Source organism: Hermetia illucens, chromosome 3, assembly GCF_905115235.1.
Source record: "Hermetia illucens chromosome 3, iHerIll2.2.curated.20191125, whole genome shotgun sequence".
In the NCBI taxonomy this organism is placed as follows: Eukaryota; Metazoa; Arthropoda; class Insecta; order Diptera; family Stratiomyidae; genus Hermetia; species Hermetia illucens.
Genome location: NC_051851.1, coordinates 157770627 through 157789631, shown reverse-complemented (window position 1 = coordinate 157789631; position 19005 = coordinate 157770627). Strand labels below are relative to the sequence as shown.

Here is a 19005-nt window from a genome sequence, read left to right as displayed (position 1 = left end):
ATGCATCCGGTGATGGTTACGCCGCGGTCATCTATAGCCGACGCAAAATTGAGACGGGTTACGTCGTGCGGTTGATCGCAGCCCGAGGGCGCGTCACGCCTTTAAAGACACGATCGAGTATAAGCTCCAAAGCATGCACGATCCCTAAACTCGAGTTGGAAAATGTAGTACTATTAACGGAATTGTTCAACGACGTCCGTAAAAACCTAGGGACTAGCCCAGTAAAGTTCACGCCGTATACCGATTCCGAGGTGGCTCTCTGCTGGATTCGGAGTCGGAAGGATATCGAAAACAAATTGGTTAAGCGACGAGTAGCCGCGATCCATAAGTATTTGTCACCCACAGATATCCACCACGTTAGGTCAAGTCATAACCCTGCAGATTGTGCATCTAGGGGCATGTGTCCCCGGAAATTTGTAGCTCACAAGTTGTGGTTCCATGGACCGCAATTCTTGCAAGGGGAACTCCCTCGCACGGAGGTCGTCGGTTCTGGTGCTGAAACAGTGACTCATCTAGCAGAAGTTGCTTCCGAGCCTACGCCTGATCCAGATTTCACTCAGCGATTCTCAAGTTTACCTCGATTGATAAACACAATCGCGAGATGCCGTCGATGGAGATCGGGAACTTCCGGTACGTTCTCAGCTCAGGAGTTGAAGCAAGCGGAGTGGGCAGTCGTCAGGTATCAACAAAAACTACTCTTCGGGAGGCAAATTTTCAGATTTCAGAAGGGATTGAATATCGAGAAAAACCATTGGCTGTCCACGCTAAACCCTTTTGTCGATCAGGTATCTGGGGTTCTCCGAGTGGGAGGAAGATTAGAGCAGGCGCTCATCCCGGTTGAGCAGAAACACCCTATAATTCTCGGGAAGTGTCACCTAGCTGACCTCACAAATCAACATGTTCATAAGTTTCACCAACATTGTGGAACAGGACTCACAATGGCTATCATCCGAGAAAGATATTACATTCCAGCGTTGCAGCAGAGGGTGAAGAAGTGGATTAGGGGATGCGTTAGGTGCGTTCGAATGCGAGGAGCCACTATAATCCCGAAAATGGCAGACCTTCCTCCCGAGCGAATCAGGTCATCCGCTGTTTTTGAAAATGTGGGAACCGATCTGTGCGGACCATTTCAAATAAAAGCATCAAATTTACGGACCACAAAATCTATGAAGGTCTACATAGTGGTCTTCGTATGTATGTCTACTAAAGCGATACATTTAGAGCTCTGTACGGATCTTACCACAAATGCATTTTTGGCTGCGTTTCAAAGGTTCGTAAGCCGGCGAGGCCAGCCGAAAATGGTTCGCTCCGACAACGGCACAAACTTAGTAGGGGCTTCCAAAGTGCTCAGGGAAGCCTGGGGAAAGTTGACCAGTGAATGCGAGGAGAGGTTGACTCAGCGTCAGATCGTATGGCATCATAACCCCCCAAGAGCCAGCCACTACGGAGGGCTGTTTGAGGCAGCAGTGGGGCTTCAGATCCAGGAACAAATTCGAGACTGACTATTTGGGGTATCTACAGAAGCGGTATAAATGGAAGGCCCCCGGTAGGCAACTGAGGCCAGGTGAACTTGTTCTAATCAAAGAAAGTGGTCATAGGCCATTAGATTGGAAGACCGGGCGAGTGTTAGAAGTTTTTCCAGATCTACAGGGCACCATCCGTCAAGTAAAACTAAAAACTGCTGGTAGGGAAAATATACATCGTGCCGTGCATCAGCTCGTTCCCCTTCTTCCAGAAGAGGAAGCTGAGCCCTCTCAAGCGCAGGAAGCAGATGATAATGCGTTAGAACCGGACAAGGTTCCACCTAACATTCCCTCCCGAACGCGAAGCGGAAAAGGATGGAAGCCGTGGTCTCTAGCGCAAGTGGCTACTCTGCTGTGTATATGCCTAATGCCCGCCACAGTGGTGTCCTGGGCAGTGGACCCGGTCTTGGAAACCAGAATTTTGGAATTGGGATTAGTGCAGGTAAAGGCATTTGACCTAAAATATACTATTGCAACCTCAGTAAACCTCACGCGTGATCTCGACACAATGTCGCAACAGTTGGAAAAGTTCCATAGGATATGTGAGCGGCGAATGGTGGAGGAAGTCCAAGAACATTGCAACGAGCTGAAACTTGCAAGCGAACTCCAAGTCGCTGATGTTAATCGACGGTTGACCACTTCCTATAAGGTCAACCGAGTTAGGCGGGCCTTTGGTATAGTCCCCCTAATATCAAGTAGTTTATTGAAAACAGGTGCCAAGTATATCCCAGGTCTCTTAGCGGCGGGGACAGTAGCTTACCTTAGTTATCGAGACATAGCTATTCGCGAGGAAGTGAAAGCTCTTAGACATCAACAGACAAAAATCGCAGCGTTAACGTTAAACATCACGGACCTAGAGTACCATCAGGTGGAGAACCAGATAAATCAGCTAATGGAGCAGCAGGGGAAAGAAATGTTAAGGCAGGAGCTGTCGGAGTTCTCCCTAGGAATTAAAACATTAATTAGCGAAATCGTTGCCAAACATGAGCAATTACGAAACATTCGACCTACCAAGGAACTGGCGGCTTTTATAAGCCAGGTTAATAGGGAGGTCCCTGGGGTAGTCCTGCCGAAACAAGATGAGCCAGAAAGAGTGTTCGAGGTTAATCCAGTGTCTGCATGGCTTCAGAATGATCTCGTTACGATCGAATATACAATTCCTCTTGCGTATAAAGAGGAATTTAGACAGGTAGCAGTTATCACCCCTCCAGATTCTAAAAATAACACTTGAGACTTGGGGACAACGATACCATTCCGCATCCTATTCGTTGGGCCCAATGCGGACAAGTTTTTCTTCGAGGAAGAGTCTACAGAGATTCTTCCTCGTCTATATGAGACAAAATTGTTACGCTCTGGACCATCATGTATTAAGGAAATTATACGGGGAGGCCAACAATTAAAGGATTGGTGTTCGACCACGCGGTGGAGCAATGAGACCTACATCGGTCGCATTAGCCCCCATGTTGGAGTGATATTCAAAGGGCAAGTGGATAAAATACCAATCACTTGTAACGACACTCAGTTAGAAATTCGGTTTCCTGTTTCTCTCGTAGAGCTCGACTATTGTACCATGGGCGAGGTCCCCTTCCAGATAAAAGAGATTCCACGAGCCATTACAGTAAACTGGACAAAGGTGTATGAAACAGTCACTCCTCGGTTTAATCTTCCATCAACCGAGATCAGTCTCGTCCGGGACAACGAGCACCTTATAGCCACATTAAAGAGAGAACTCGATGGAGTAATTAATGACGATAATGTGTTCAAACAATACATTCCGCACGGTTGTACATTGGCAGGGTTATTAGTAGGGGCTGTTATCGTAGGAATTTGGGTACGGTTAGCCAGAAAGAAGCGAAAAGGGGATGACGATCACCCTACCTTTATAAGCCATCTAGCAACAGCGGATCGGCAGCACGGGAGATGGGGTCAAGAATCGACAAACCCTATAGGTATCATGTCACCCGCAAATTCCTCAGTCTAGAATTCCTGTGTATACAGTCCCATGTAAAAAAAAAAAAACAAACCCGTAGTTGGATCCGAAATTGTATTGTAAATAAATGAAATTAAATAATAATCACTAACCTACGTAAAATTCTTGTGTATAAATGGCTTGTAAATAAGTGACTAGTACAAATTAACAACAGACCGGCGACAAAAAGTCACGGTCAAGAACAGTAGCATGGTTTCAAGGTATCAGATTTGTTTTGATTGTTTTTGTTTTTTGTTATGTTGGGTGACGGTCGCTTGATATGTTGGTTTGTGATGTTGTTGGTAGCATGAATGCAAGCAAAAATGAATGCAGACGCGTGCAAAAGTGATTCAATGTCTGGGGCAGCCGGCGCTCTGTTTTCAAATGTGCAAAGTCAATGCCTGATGGATCACATTTCTTTTCCGTGGTACGTCATCGTGAAATTGAGCTGATGAGGTATTCCCTAGGCATTGAATCGCTTTCGAGTAATTTTGATTACTACGCGTGTAATTTAATTACTACTAATAGGTACCACACTTAAGTCCACAATGAAAAAAAAAAACGAAATATAAGTAATCTGAGAACAATTAACTGAGAGTAAAAATATTGCAGAAATAGTAAGCATAAAACGAAATGTGGTGATCTTGTGAAGTATGAATATTTTCTAAATCAACACTAAAATTAACTATAAACACAAAATGCATATGAACATAATGATAACTACATCATATACAAGCAAAATAGCATCCAATTAAACGATTCAAGTTTTTAAGGCGTTTATAAAAACGACCCCAAGTATTTATATTTGTGTAATTATTACATTCTTCATTTTCTTCCTCTTGTAACAAAGTTCTAGGGTTAAATAGCCTTTTTAAGGTTTTGTGTGAAACAAAACCTTATTAGAATCGATTCGATGTCTGTCTGTCCGTCTGTCTGTCTGTCTGTCTGTCTGTCTGTCTGTCTGTCTGTCTGTCTGTCTGTCTGTCTTTTTTTTTTTTTTTTTTTTTTTTTTTATGGATGGAGGTGGAAATCTTAGAAAGACACTGCCGCGCCAGGTTGCAGCAGCGTGTGGGATTCTCACCCACTAAAACCACCCCCACTTTCTCCTTTTTTCCTTCCCCGCGGGACCGCCGCAAAGCATTACTTCGCGGGGTGGACTGCGCTTTACGCGACCACGCCTTCCGTTCTTCGCGTCCTCCTTGCGCGCTCCGCTCTTGCCAGTTCCTCTTGTATTTGTTTGATGGCGGTGTTCACCGCACACCAGTTTCCCTCCGATTTCAACATTTCCCCGACGATATTCTGCGGGCTTAGAGTGGTTTTCAGGGAGTTTTCCAGACTCCTCCTTTCTGAGAGAAATCGTGGACAGTGGAACATAACATGCTCCGGGTCCTCAGGTGTGCAACCACATTCAGGACACAAGGGAGAATCATCCAGCCTGAATTGGTGCAGGTACTTCCTGTAACCACCATGTCCTGACAGGAATTGCGTCAGATGGTAGTTAATCTCACCGTGTCGTCGCTGGATCCACTCTTCAATACGGGGAATCAAAGTGTGGGTCCAGCGACCCCTCTGCGAGTCATCCCACCGTTTCTGCCACTTTTCCAGCGACTCTCGCCTTGCCGCCTTTCGGCATTCTGCATCCTTTTCAAGAGGATTCATCTTCCTTGCCTCGTACAGGCAGCGTGTCTCATTTGCCAGAATGTCTATCGGGATCATTCCCGCAATAACACACGCTGCCTCGCCTGATATTGTTCTGAAGGCGCTGCACACCCTTAGCGCCACTAAGCGGTAAGTCATATTTACTCTCCTACGATTACTCTCACACGCTAATGCTTCCTCCCAAACTGGTGCCGCGTATAATAGTGTGGAGCGAACCACTCCGGCTACAAGTAATCTGCGACTGTACCTTGGACCTCCAATGTTAGGCATCATCCGCGCTAATGATACGCTGGTATTTGCCGCTTTCTCACAGGCATAGTCCAGATGTCCCCTGAAATTGATCTTAGCGTCAATCATCACCCCCAGGTATTTGATAACCGGTTTCGAAGTGATGACGTGACCACCAACGCGAATATTAATCGTATTCCTCTTTCTACGATTGGTAATCAAGACCGCCTCCGTCTTTTGTTCCGCAAGGTCAAGCTGAACCATCTCCAGCCACGCTTTTATGGCGCTAATGGTTTCGTTAGCGTACATTTCGACGTCTTCAGGTTCTTTCGCGACGACAACCACAGCTAGATCATCTGCGAAACCGATTATCGTGGCCTCCTTTGGCACGGGAAGGACAAGGACCCCATTGTACATGACGTTCCACAGGAGAGGACCCAACACTGAGCCCTGTGGTACTCCTGCGGTGACGGTGTACTGCTTGGATCCCTCATCCGTGTCGTACCACAGTGTCCTCTCCGAAAGGTAACTGTTAAGAAGCTTAGTCAAGTAACTAGGGACACCCGTGTTAGCCAGTGAACTTTTTATCCACTCCCAGCTTGCGGAATTGAACGCATTTTTGATGTCCAACGTCACTACGGCACAGCATTTTTTAGATGACATCGCGTCTCGAGCCAGCTTCAAAACAACGTCTACGGCGTCGATCGTTGAGTGGGCTTGACGAAATCCAAATTGTCGCTCCGATAGTCCATCCTTGTATTCAATGATAGGGAGCAGTCTGTTGTAGATGACCCTTTCGAGCATCTTTCCTGCCGTGTCGATAAGGCAAATCGGTCGGTATGATGAAGGGTGTCCTGGGTGTTTATTCGGCTTCGGGAGCAAAACTAGTTTTTGCCTCTTCCACCGATCGGGGAAAATTCCTTCTATCATGCATGTCTCAAACACGCTGATAAACCAGTCGGGTCTGGTCTTAACAGCGAGTTTAAGGGCTCTATTGGGAACAGCATCCAGACCGGGTGCTTTGTTATCACCAATTCTCCGGCAAATTTGCATAAGTTCCTCCTCAGTTACCGCAGGTATGGTGTAGACGTCGAGTGCTCGCTTGTGTTGTTTGCGCTCCCCTTTATCCGGGGGGAAGAGCGCCGTCACGATATCGAGCAGAAGATGCGGGCAGGTCAATTGTGGTGTTCGCCCTCTCATCTTCTTCATAACTATCCTGTACGCTGTTCCCCAGGGGCTTTGGTCTGCCTCTGTGCAAAGCTGCTTGAAGCATTCTCGCTTGCTGGTCCGTATAGCCTGCTTAAGCCTACCTCGAAGGTTCACATATGCTAGCCGTTTCTCGTCGAAGTCTGGTCTTGCTCTAGATCGTTGGCAGATCCTTCTAGCACGAAAACATGCATTCCGTAACACCGCGATCTCTTCATTCCACCAATAGTTTGAGCGCCTTTTTGCGAGAACTCGTCGCCTCGGCATAGCAGCGTCGCATGCTCTTGTTATGCGTCCCATCATTTGCTCTACCTTTTCCGTAGCCGCACCACCGGGATATTGGCCTCCCAATAGCATCTCCATGAATGCATCCTCCTCAAGCCCCTTCACGGACCAGCCACGGTTTCCAGCCTCACGGGGACACGCACCGACGCATGGCCCACACTCGATCTGGAGGAAAATCGCCTGGTGGTCGCTGTGAGTATAATGCTCACTGACAAACCATGTCATTCTCCTCGCCAATGTGGTACTTACATATGTCAGATCGACTATTGAGCCCGACCCCGTCCCACGAAAAGTGGAAACGTTTCCCGTGTTGGCAAGCACCAAATCTAGCTCCGCGAAAGCCTCGAGCAGGATACGGCCCCTGGTGTTCGTAGTGCGACTGCCCCAATCCACGGCCCACGCGTTGAAATCACCAGCTATGATCTTGGGGTTTCGACTTCTTGCATCCGAGACTAGCATACCTAGCATTCCTTCGAATTCTGTTATCGTCGCGCTTGGTGGAGCATAGCAACTATATATATAGATGCCAGCTATTTTTGCCCTGACGAATCCAACTTCTGGAAACTCCATCACTTCTTGAATGGCCTGATTTCCACACGCCCATATTGCCGCCTTGCCAGTTTCATCTGCAGTCCAGGCACCGCTCTTATTGTTGCGATAGGGCTCGCTGATTATGGCAGCTTCGATTCCCTTCTCATAGATGGTCTGCGAGAGAAGGTCTTGCGCTGCCTCGCAGTGGTTGAGGTTGATTTTTATCAACCTCATTTTTTTACTGCATTCAAGGCTCGCCTAAACACTGGGCATCTGCTGCTGCCTGCAACGTGCCGACAGTCGACGCCCTTTTTTTCCTTGCAGAGCATGCATTCAGGCTCAGCCTTGCATTCCCTGAACATATGGCCTTCTCCCCCACATTTTCTGCAACATTTTGACCTGTCACAGTCACCGGTGCATTTCGCCGCTATGTGGCCGAATTCCAGGCATCTAAAGCAGCGCTTAAGGGATACCTGCTCCCTGAGTCGGCAAACGACCCAACCTATTTTTACTTTCCCAGCCGCCAGCAGTTTGAACGCTGCTTCAGTTGGTAAGCTTATAGTTGCCGTTTGCGTGCCTCCGTACGCCTTCCTCAGTCCCCTGATTGCGGAATCTTGCAAGCCAAGTGGTCCGAACTGCTTTTCTAGGGCGTCACGGATATCCTCCTTGGTCGTAATTTCGTCAATGTCCTTGCATTCTATGACAAGCTCCTGCTTTCTGGCCCGAACTTGAGCTTCTTCTCCTAAGGACTTCTCCACCTTGCCGAGGAAATTTTCTGCCGTTTTGCCCGGAGACTTCTTCAGCTCCAGCATCAAGTCTCCTTTCTGGGAGCGTCTGATTCGGCTAACGTTTTCTCCAAGGTCCATCAGCTCAGGATCGGATTTGACCTTCCTAAGAATATCGGCGTAAGTCATATCCCCTTTTTTGGAGATGATGATTAATTCGGGCCGTAATCTTCTTTTCTGCGCCGTATTTTTCCTTCCACCAACCTTGGTCCATGCTTCCTTGGTCCCTTTTTGAGGCTTTGCCTCCCTTGGGTCAATTGGAGCCGGCGCCGCAGTTTCCACGATGTTGGTAACTTTGTTTCCCTTGCCTTTTGCCGGTGAGAGGCCTTTTTGCCTTTTAGCGTCCTGTGAGGATCCGAAAGAATCGTTCGCGCACTCTCTACTCCTCTTTTCAAGTTTACCGCCCTTTGGATGTTGAGGGGGTGTCACTTGTGTTGCCTGGGTGACGCTTGATTTCTTCGAGGCGTTTTTTTCTTCCTTGGCACCATTGTATAGTCCCCGAATGGTACGGACCATGTTTTTGATGGCCTGGTGCACGTTGTGTTTGTCCTTAATAAATTCAGACAACTCTACTATTTTGCCTCCGAGTAGGGCAAACGATGATTCGTCCGGACTCTGACATAGCTCCTCCGCTTGGTTTTCGCATTGGGCGCTTACGTACTTATTAGCCTTCCGAATGCTTCTCTGATTTCCTTCCTTCATCAAGGTTGATTTCGGAGGAGATCGCGCTATCGTCGAGCTTCTCTTAAATGGATCAACCACTAAGTCCTGCGACATATTTCGACCAGGTGTAGTTACCCCGCTATGGGCTAATAACTGACCAGTTTGTGCCCCATCTTTTCTTGGGTTTTGAACAGGCGTTCTCGGGAGTGATGTACTCCTTTTAAATGCCTCTTTCTCCAGGCTACTTGTAGTATTTGATGCAACGGTGGCCAAGTAATCCACCACCGAGGCACTGCAGTCGAGGGATATCGACGGCCGGGAGCCTGCTTGCCCACTCCCAAAAGCCGCCGGTACTGGGTTTCCGAAGCCCTGCACCGTAACTTTATTCTCCTTCTGTTCCTCCATGTTTGGTTTTATTTCTGGGTATCCTTCCCATAGCCAATTTTTATCCACGGGCGGGCGTTTACTTCCCTCCTACCCGGCCTGCGCATAAGCATGCCCATACACGCACACCTGCAAATGCGTATATGTGCATATTCCTACGCATCCGCCGAGCATTCCCTTATCCGCACGAAGGGACGCGCCTGATGGGAGATTTGGCAACTCCGCACAGGAGTTGTCTGTCTGTCTGTCCGTCTGTCTGTCTGTCTGTCTGTCTGTCTGTCACAGCCGATTTATTCGGAAACGGCTGAACCGATTGTCACGAAAATCGGTGGGAGTATGTGATCTGCTGTTCCCTTTACATGCAGCAACTGCCGCCATTTTGTGTTAAGTTTAAGGGGGGCTCCCCATATATGTGAAAGAAGGGTGCAAAATTTTTTTTCATAAAATGTGGCCATGTGAGGTATCAAATGAAAGGTCTCAATTAGTACTTTTCTAAACTGGTTCATTATTTGATATTGGGTGAAACATAGGGGAGTGAGGGCTCAAAATATGACCCCCAAAAAGTGTAACAGGTCTCGTTCTCAGAACCTATCCAACCGAAAAATCTGAAACAAATTTCAATAGTGCATCTCTATGAAATCTAGGCCTCAAAATATATCCGGTTCCGATATCTGCACAAATAAAGTTAATAATAGTATATTTCCATATTTTAGAAATTTACCCGGCACCCCCCTTATGTTCGTTCCAGAAGTACAAAATTTGGCATGGGTATAATGAAGAATATAATGCACAATTTGGTCAAGTTTGAGGAAAATCCAACTATTATTAACAAAGTTATAGGAGGTCAAACTTTACAATTTTTTGTGAATTTCGTGCACTCTACAACCTGATGATGTCATCATCACATATCAATTCGTCAATACCACAACGAAGTAAGTTCGTATGAATTGGGTGGAAAAGAATTATTTTGTTTTAGTTCTTTAATCATTTGTATATGAATATCAATTATTCCAACGAGACATGTGTATATGTACGTATATAGTATATGCGTGCTAATGAACTTTGGGGGTAGAGCTTAATTCAGATAAATATAAGAAGTAAATCGGAAATATGACTACGATCAATTTATATACGTGCCTATATGTATACAGTATTCGAAAACAGGCAGTTTGTTTGTTTAGGGTGAGCGTAACATCTACGGCTGTAATATGTACGTATGTCTCGTAGTTTTGTAGCTGTATACGGGGAGAAAAATGTGCGTTGAAATTTCTTAGATAAGATGAACACAAAACCTTTATACCCGAAGCACGAGCTTCCGGTATTCCGACTTGTTTATTATAATTTTTAAAGAGCAGATTCGATTATAAAAGAATGATGAACACAATGAAGAAAATAAAAACGATACATTTAAGAAAAAACAAAATTGTGGACCCTTCCGCAAAAAGAAAGTTAGGTATAAGCTTTAATATGTGCTAACAAGGCAATCGACTTCATCGGAAAAAAGAAACAACACATCAATACCCGGAAGACAATTCTGCATCGACCGGAGATCTACCAGGGGAGACTATTGATGGAAGGGGTTATTAAGGCGCTACGCACCACTTAGGGGTTTTTGATTTGGGCGCCATCATTTCGATTTCGATAGATTTCGTTAGAGGTAGAAGGATGGCCTTACACCCTTAGAATGCAAGCTGGCAGCGAGTGACACCAATACAAGAGTTTCCATATCCAGAAACTTGGGACCGTTTGCCAATAGATAACAGTCCAGGTCAAAGACAATTGGACTTTTTTTGCGCGGGGGGATGTTTAAGCGATTTCACCGGATTTTCTCCAGCAGCCGCATCTTTGGAGCTAGCCCCATGAAACCCAGTCTGCCTGCGCATTTAACCTCTTCCGTCGTTACATCACATGCTATGCAAATGGCCTGTTTGGACATCACGAGATTCTTTTCCGCCATTGCATCAGCATGTTACTTACCAAATGGTATATTTGGCCTCGACATGACTTTCTTCCGTGTCAGCAATTCGCAGCGCAACAGCAGGTGTCGATTTGCCGCCAACAACCAAATTTATAATAATAAACAAGTGTTATTGTGTTGTGTACAAGAACACTTTTAAAGTAATGTGTAAACACGGAAGGGTCAAACATAGGTGACTTTAAGAATAGCATTACTTTTAATTTTGAGTAGTCAAAAAGCCTCTGAACAGAGCTAAAGTGTTCTACCGGGAACACTTTATTTCGCGCGGTAATTACTTTAACTCGCTTATGAGATTAATTAGTAAAAATTGTTAAAAAGAAAATAATAGAATATTGTGCTTAGAAATAAAAGGTTTGTTGAAGTGGAGTCGCGAGTGTTTTCTTTAACTTAATCCAAGCCAATCAAGTAAGTATTATTCCTAACCTTTTAGCGTTTTCTGTTTCAGTAGTGTTTGATTACCCCATCGTTCCGAAGTTAAGTTTCGGCAACCCGGAACGAGAGCAACCACGGTCCTCAAATTAAACATCCAGGAGCTAGTGCGCGAGCTTGGCCAACGCCAAAGCAGGGTAGTTCACTGGAAGAGGCCGTTTAGGAGAACGCTGAAACAGCAACACAGCGTGCATTTCGGAATCGCTTTAATTTAGCTCCGTTGGCTCCCGTCCCAGACCGCAAATCAATTGTTACATGGGTCACTACATTCAGACAAACTACAAGTGCGACAAAAGGAAGAACTGGAGTCCCTCGGCCCGTTAGATCACCTGAGAACATTGAAGCAGTGAGAGCGTCAATGTTGCGATCGCCACGGCGTTCTGCGCGCAAACACGCATCTGCCCTTGGTCTAATCGATCGTTCTGTGAGAGAAGAATTCTTCGTGATGATCTTCAGTTTCATCCCTATAAGATGGCGATAGTGCAGGAACTTTCAGAAGGTGACTTCAATTCTCGGATGAACGCGTGTGAGCTTCTTCTTGATGTCGTTCCCGAGGGTGCTATTGTTTTTTTTAGCGATGAAGCCCATTTTCATTTGTGTGGGTCGGTTAACAAACACAACATGCGCTACTGGATTGACACCAACCCTCGAGAATTGCATCAAAAGCCTTTGCATTTACCCAAAGTCACAGTGTGGTGTGCAATTTCCTCAGCTGGAAGTATTGGTCCCTGGTTTTTTGAGGAAAATGAGGTTACAGTGACAGTGAATTCGGACCGGTATGTAAACATGCTACAGAATTTTTTTTCCCACGGCTACAAAATTTGGATTTGGGGGACACTTGGTTCCAACAAGACGGTGCAACAGCACACACTTCAAGAGCATCGATGGCTGTTTTGAGGGAACACTTTCCAGAGCGCCTTATCTCAATTAGAGGCGATTTGGAATGGCCGGCACGCTCTCCCGATCTGTCCCCTTGTGATTTTTTTCTATGGGGTTTTTTGAAATAATAATAATAATAATAATCGTTGGCGCAACAATCCATATTGGATCAGGGCCTTGAAGTGTGTTAGAGCACTTCATTCAAGACCGTAACGGTACACCACAGTACACTGTGGGAGGCAATGTGGTCAGCATTGCGCTCGCCCGAGATTATTACCCTGATTTGACTCAGGTACTCATTCACAGCTGAGTCGACTGGTGTCCGACATCCAATCACGATAACAAATTCCTCTGCCCCCAGCAAGATTTGAACCGCGACCTTCCGCTACGACAGCCCAGCGCTCTAACCACTTGAGCCATCCGGTTTTTTGAAATCCCGTGTTTATGTGAACCGTCCAAGAACCCTACAAGATTTGAAGACCAACATCCAAGAAGAAATTGCCAACATAACACCTGCTATGCTAACAAAAGTCATGACAAACGCCAGAAATCGGTTTACGCAATGTATGGAGAATGGGGGACGTCATCTAACAGATTTGATCTTCAAAACAATGTAAATAAAAACTTTAGACATGTACCTACATTATAAAAAATAAATAAATAGGAGTTTTGAAAAAAGGAAGTTGTGCTGCCGCACCCTATACAACAAGTCGGGAAACCGGATGCTGAACGCTTCAGGAACGAAAGATTTTGGGTATTTCTTAGTACGTAGCACGTTATATATGCATATATTATGTGAGAATATCCACTTTCGGATGATACTGACATTCATTGTCTTGAATTTGCAAAGAAGCGACAACTTTGACGTATTATAACTGCTAGTAATGGTGCGGTTTCCACTAAACTTGGTGAGATCATGCTCTATATTATACCTTATATTGTTGCGTGGTACTAGCATGAATTTAAGGGGGGTTTTGTAGCCAATTACTAAAAATTATAGTAATATACTATTATTAACTTTATTTGTACAGTTATCAGTATAGAAGGTATTTCGGACCCCAAGCACCATATAGTGGCAGTCTCCTGATTTTTTTCAGATTTTTCGGTTGGGTAGTTTCTGAGAATGGCCCCCTTAAAGAAATGATCACTTTCAACCCCCCGCACTCCCCACCTTTCCAACAAATGATGCATGTACGGAGACCCCCCTAAAATTCGTTGTAAAAGGGTATACTGTATGAGTTCCCAGCTTTCTACTAAATTTGGTGTCAATCGCTGTAACCGTCTCCGAAAAAATGCGTGTGACGGACAAACAGACAGACAGACAGTAAACCAATCTTAATAAGCTTTTGTGTTTACATAAAACCTTAAAAAGGTTGGTAAGAATTAGATTCTTCTTGAATGAAAATTCAATATTTCACTCGAATGTCAATTATTCTCGTTAATTATGACGTCAGCATCTTATTTGTATGGCTTTGGAAACAGTTAATTCGCGTCAAATTGCTAAGTTTGAACTGCTGTAACTTCGGCGTTAATTGCTAGATTTCCATGAAATTGAGCAAGTATATACGAAATATTGTCCTCTAGGCTGGTGCAAATTTCGGAAGTCCTAAGATGAATTTGAGGGGGGTTTTTCAGTAAATTTCTAAAATTTAGTAATATATTATTTGAGTGGATATCGGAATGGGTCATATTTTGAGGCCTAGATTTCATCTGAGCCCACCACCCTAATTTTTTTTGGATTTTTAGGTTGAGTAGTTTCCGAAAATGAGTCCTATCTCACTTTAATTGTGTACATTTTGACTCCTTACTCACGCACTTTGCAATTCATGCCAAAACTAATTTCAGTTTCGGAAAGTACAGAGTAATCGAGACCTTTCATTTGATATCCTACAAGACTATACCCGGTGAAAAAAAATTTTTGAATCCCCCCTTTGAATGTATGGGGAACCTCGCTTTAAACTGCACCTACATTTATGCCACCCGCTGTATACGAGGGATTTCACAGTTCCCATCTGTGCACCAAATTTCGTTCGGATCAGTTTCGCCGTTTTGGAGAAAAGTGCGTGTGACAGACAGACTGGCAGACAAACATTGAATCGGTTTTAATAAGGTTTTGTTTTACACAAAACCTTAAAAACAAGAATATTTAAAGAAATCAGGTTTTCCGTTGTTTTCCATACTTCTTTTTTTTATTTTTCGTCACTTTTTAAATATAAAAATAAATTATTAATTTTATTATCAATTTGATTTGACTTTACAACTGCGAACTGTTTGTTTGTGTTTGAGTATGTTTCAATTTTTTTCTTCTTTAAATTGTAATTTGACAGTTCTGCTCTAAATAACAAAATTTTTAAATCCATTTTTCAAGGAAATCAATCTTTTATAAATCCTTAAAATAATGAAAAACCAATTTTGTTACTTAGGAACATATGACAGTCAACAAGAGTAAATTCTTAAACCAGAAAAAGTCAATATTCTTTCAAAAAAAAAACGGTCATTCATTTCTTATTCAAACACTACTGATATCGAAATTCGAAAACTACATCTGAAATTGTATTTATTAATTTAAGTAACTGCATTGCTTCACTTTTTGAATGATTTTTCTTTTATCTTCTTCTGTAGAATAAATTACATAATCTTTTTTGACTTAGTCATCATCAATGATTACTTTGCTCCTCTTCTTTTATGATTATTTAATATTAGACTAGACTAGAGATTAAATAAGTAATCACAAAGTATTTTTTATTTTTAATTTAAATTATTAGATGTAGTAGCGATGATAGAGTCATTAGATCGATCTTTTGCTCACTTAGTTCTCTAGAAATGTATCCGCTGAACAATGCAGCCTAAGAGTGTGTTGGTTTATTTCTTTTGTTAGTACTTTGTATACCGAATTTTCTTTGTGTGTTAATGGTTTTACAATGTTTATTCAAGTTTGCTTTTATTGAAATCCTTGGATGGTTGAACTCTAAAAGGGACAATTAAATTTGACAATTTTTGGTCGTTGATTTATTATTTGTGACTCTTATATCTTGAATAATATCAAAAATATTAAAATTTAAATTAAGCCAAATACTCTTTTTAAAAATAAACAATTTGTTTAAATTATGTTCGAAAGTCAGACAAAATACAATGAAAAATGAACGAAAGAAAAATAAAATAATAAAATAAAATAAATCAAATAAGAAATAAAATCAAAAAATTTAATGAAGATCAAACTAAAAATAAGATAAAAAATAGACCTATTTCCTCATCAGTTCACAAGGACTTCAACAAAGCATATTTCTCTTCAATTCTCCACTATTTCACGTAATTACATAATTTGTTCGTAGTCGTGGATCGCTCCAAAACTAAATATTACAAATATGAAATTAATTTAACCGAAAAGTCTCAAAAATTTTCAGAAAGAGCGCAAGAGAGACAAAGAGTTTGTTAACAAAATAAAAGATGCAAAAATATATTTCTAGATTTTATATTATATAAACTTTTCTTTTTTTTTATTTTAGTTTAATTTCATGGCAACATATCGCGTAGGAGTTCTTTTTGTGTAGGCGTCAACTTTTCAGGGAATTGTATATCGAATGCCACTAGTAAATCGCCTTTTCGGGTTGTGTCCTTGGGGAAGGGTAAACCGTATCCTTGAATTCGTTTTACCGTATTTGGTTTTATAATTTCTTGCATTGTACTAATGCGCAATTTGTCACCGGACATGGTAGGAACTTCGAAAACAACACCACAAAGGGACTGAAATGGAAAAATAGAGTGAATTTATTTCAATAAATTGGATTTAAATTTAATTTTATTGATTTAATTTAAACCGAACAATGTATGAAGATTTCCCAGGATACCTGCATCTGTTTCAACAATACAAGCTAAATATTGTCGTTTCAGCACAGATAGACAGTGAAGATAGTGAAACCCTGGCACGCATCGCCAAGAAGTTCCTGCACTATAGGTTGTTGTCGGTCTTTTATTATTTTTCAAGTTAATTCCACAAATGTACCTAAACGCTTTCGTCTAAATATGAATCCAAAGAAAACACTATTTTCCATCCTAGGTCCCAATGTACTCCATTCACACTCTACATCTAGTCTAAACTTTGAACTTTTATTTCAACTGAAACTGAGGCTTCGAAAGCAAATGCCTTCCTCTACCTATTCGAGCCTCGTCGACGCACAATCTCGTACAATAAAATCACTTGTATTCGTTTATAACTCTCCTCTAAGATAGTTTATGGAGTAAGCCGCATTTTAGATTACTGTGGAGTAGGTAGGTAGGTATCGGTGGCTACTCCGAGGATTCCAATTGGCGCTTGGGTGCGCCGTTTTGATGCCATAAACTAATAAATCCATGCTCCTTCGACGATTACGTACCTTGTCGTGGTGAGGGAGCTCAGTATGGAAAATCCTCCAGGAAACAGGAGGTGATACCTAAAGCCAAGCGGTAATTAAAACCCCAAGCCCAGGTGTGACTACCGTGGTGAGGGCTGAATAGTCACAGGGGTTAAAATGTCACCGTAAACGGTGGATTCTGGGTACCAGGCGACCTGTAGTTTGTCTCGGCCGAGATCGACTTAGTTTCCCCGATAAAACAAAACCCTTTTAAAAAACTACAATTAAACCTCGATCGTGACGATCCAACCCCGACTGAAGGGGCAACCCTAAGCTCATCGATGGAGAACCTGAGCCTAGACTCAGATTCTCCGCTTACCCAGGTGGGAACGAATCTAACTGGGATCCAGTCCTTAACGGACGAGCCGAAGCAGACCTCTTCTGTCAACACTCCTGACCCCAGGCTCCAATCGGCGCCACCTGCTGAGGCTAAAGTCTTGTCCACGAGTAGCAAACAGTTTTCGGGCAAACCGGCTTCGAGCAAACCGCCTTCAAGCAAACCGCCTCGGGGCAAATCACAGCCCGCGGGCGGTGCCAAGGTTGAGGGGAAAGGATCGTTCGGGGCACCTGCGGCTAAGGGTAAACCGAAGCGGCAGCGGTCCTCGGTCGATCCGAACTCTTCGACACAAAAGGCAGCACGGCTAGGCCTTCATTTGCAGCCAAGGCTATCGAAGCCGGTGGATGGGTCTTGTACGACGACTCTAATCCATCCGGCTACGATACTGAGCAGTGCGAACAGCTTTGGAGGAAACTCCTGCTAGCTGTAAGGACTGCATCCTCACAAGCCATTATGCTTTGCTTTGAGTGAGTAGGTATATACCGTAAAATGTTACGGCTAAAGTTTGCGACGAAGACACGAACGAGTGGCTAAGGCAGTACTGCTCCTGCCTCAACCATGTGTGGGAGGATGCGCGACTAACTCTCTAACTTTCTAAGCTGCCATCGTTAAAAAAGTACTTCCTCTGTCTTCCAAGAGAAGAGCGGAATGGTACTGGGGGTTTGGAACAACTTAGTGTGCAAAATAACCTCAACACTTCCACCTGAATGCTGCTAGGCAGCAAAATAGGAGAAAGAGCCGATAAGCCGGGAACTTGCCTCACTATCGGGGCTCACGAACCCGATGTTAAGAAGGTTCGGGAAAAATCGGGCTGCCGGCGCAACTACGGGGACCGTCAAGTTACAAGTGTCAGCTCTTAAAACCATTGAAGGGAGCCCCAATTCCTAAATAAATTTGCCGCATTGTAAAGCGGCGACTGCACTTACCAGTCGTCGGATCAATAGCTGCAAGACATTTATATATCTCATACAAAAACCGTGGGTTGTTGGTGAGGTAGTCAGGGGCCTAAAGTGCCAACATACCTGCTGCTGTTGTATGCCAATGAAAGCGATCGACCCCGCTCCTGCATGGTAGTCTCAAAAGACTTCCATGCTAATTTGGTTAAAGACCTATGTGATGACCACACCACATCGGCTAAACTAACCATAAAAAGTCAACAGGACGAGAGCTATGCAATATGCCAAAAGTAGAGGCATGGGGGTAATAGCAGGGTGTGATGTCAACGATCAACACATATGCTGGGGAAGTTCCAACATCAATGCAAGAGGATCGAGACTACTGGAATATCTAGTAGGATCCGATTTGCAGATCCTCATTTTGGGTAATGAACCCACTTTCTTCAAAGTGGTCAGGCGAGAAGTCATCGACATCACGGTGGCATCCCCTGATGTCGCGGGTCTGGCCGGAAAGTGGAGAGTATCAAACGATATCACACTCTCGGATCAGAGACCCATTGATTTAGTAATGCATCCACATCCACCCACTCCATTTCGGAATGCGCGTAAGACAGATTCGGTAACATTTAAAATAGAATTGAGCGCCCGCGTCACGATCCCTGGGAAGCGCATCAAATCCATTGCTGGAATTGAGAAGACAACCCAGATGATCACAACTAGCATGAGAGATGCTTTCGATGAAGGCTGTTCACTCAAGATTCCAAAGGATTTGGCCGGAAAGATGAGATGAGAACGGAAAGGATGCTCCTCAATCGTTCTCTAAAGAGTGATTCAACTGCTAGCTGGTATCGCTATAGAGAGG

General features: G+C 43.8%; 1 protein-coding gene across 3 annotated transcripts in view; it reads right to left on the bottom strand.

Moving 5' to 3' along the window:
• Positions 1–14696: 14696 nt before the first annotated feature.
• The window catches only part of LOC119650775 (dnaJ protein homolog 1), a 108292-nt gene continuing 103983 nt past the window's right edge, over positions 14697–19005 (bottom strand). For all 3 annotated transcript variants that reach the window (XM_038053882.1, XM_038053881.1, XM_038053880.1), the window contains one exon: positions 14697–16263. In XM_038053882.1, coding sequence (XP_037909810.1) covers positions 16033–16263 — 231 coding nt within the window. In that variant the 3' untranslated portion in view covers positions 14697–16032. The remainder of the gene's footprint in view (positions 16264–19005) is intronic.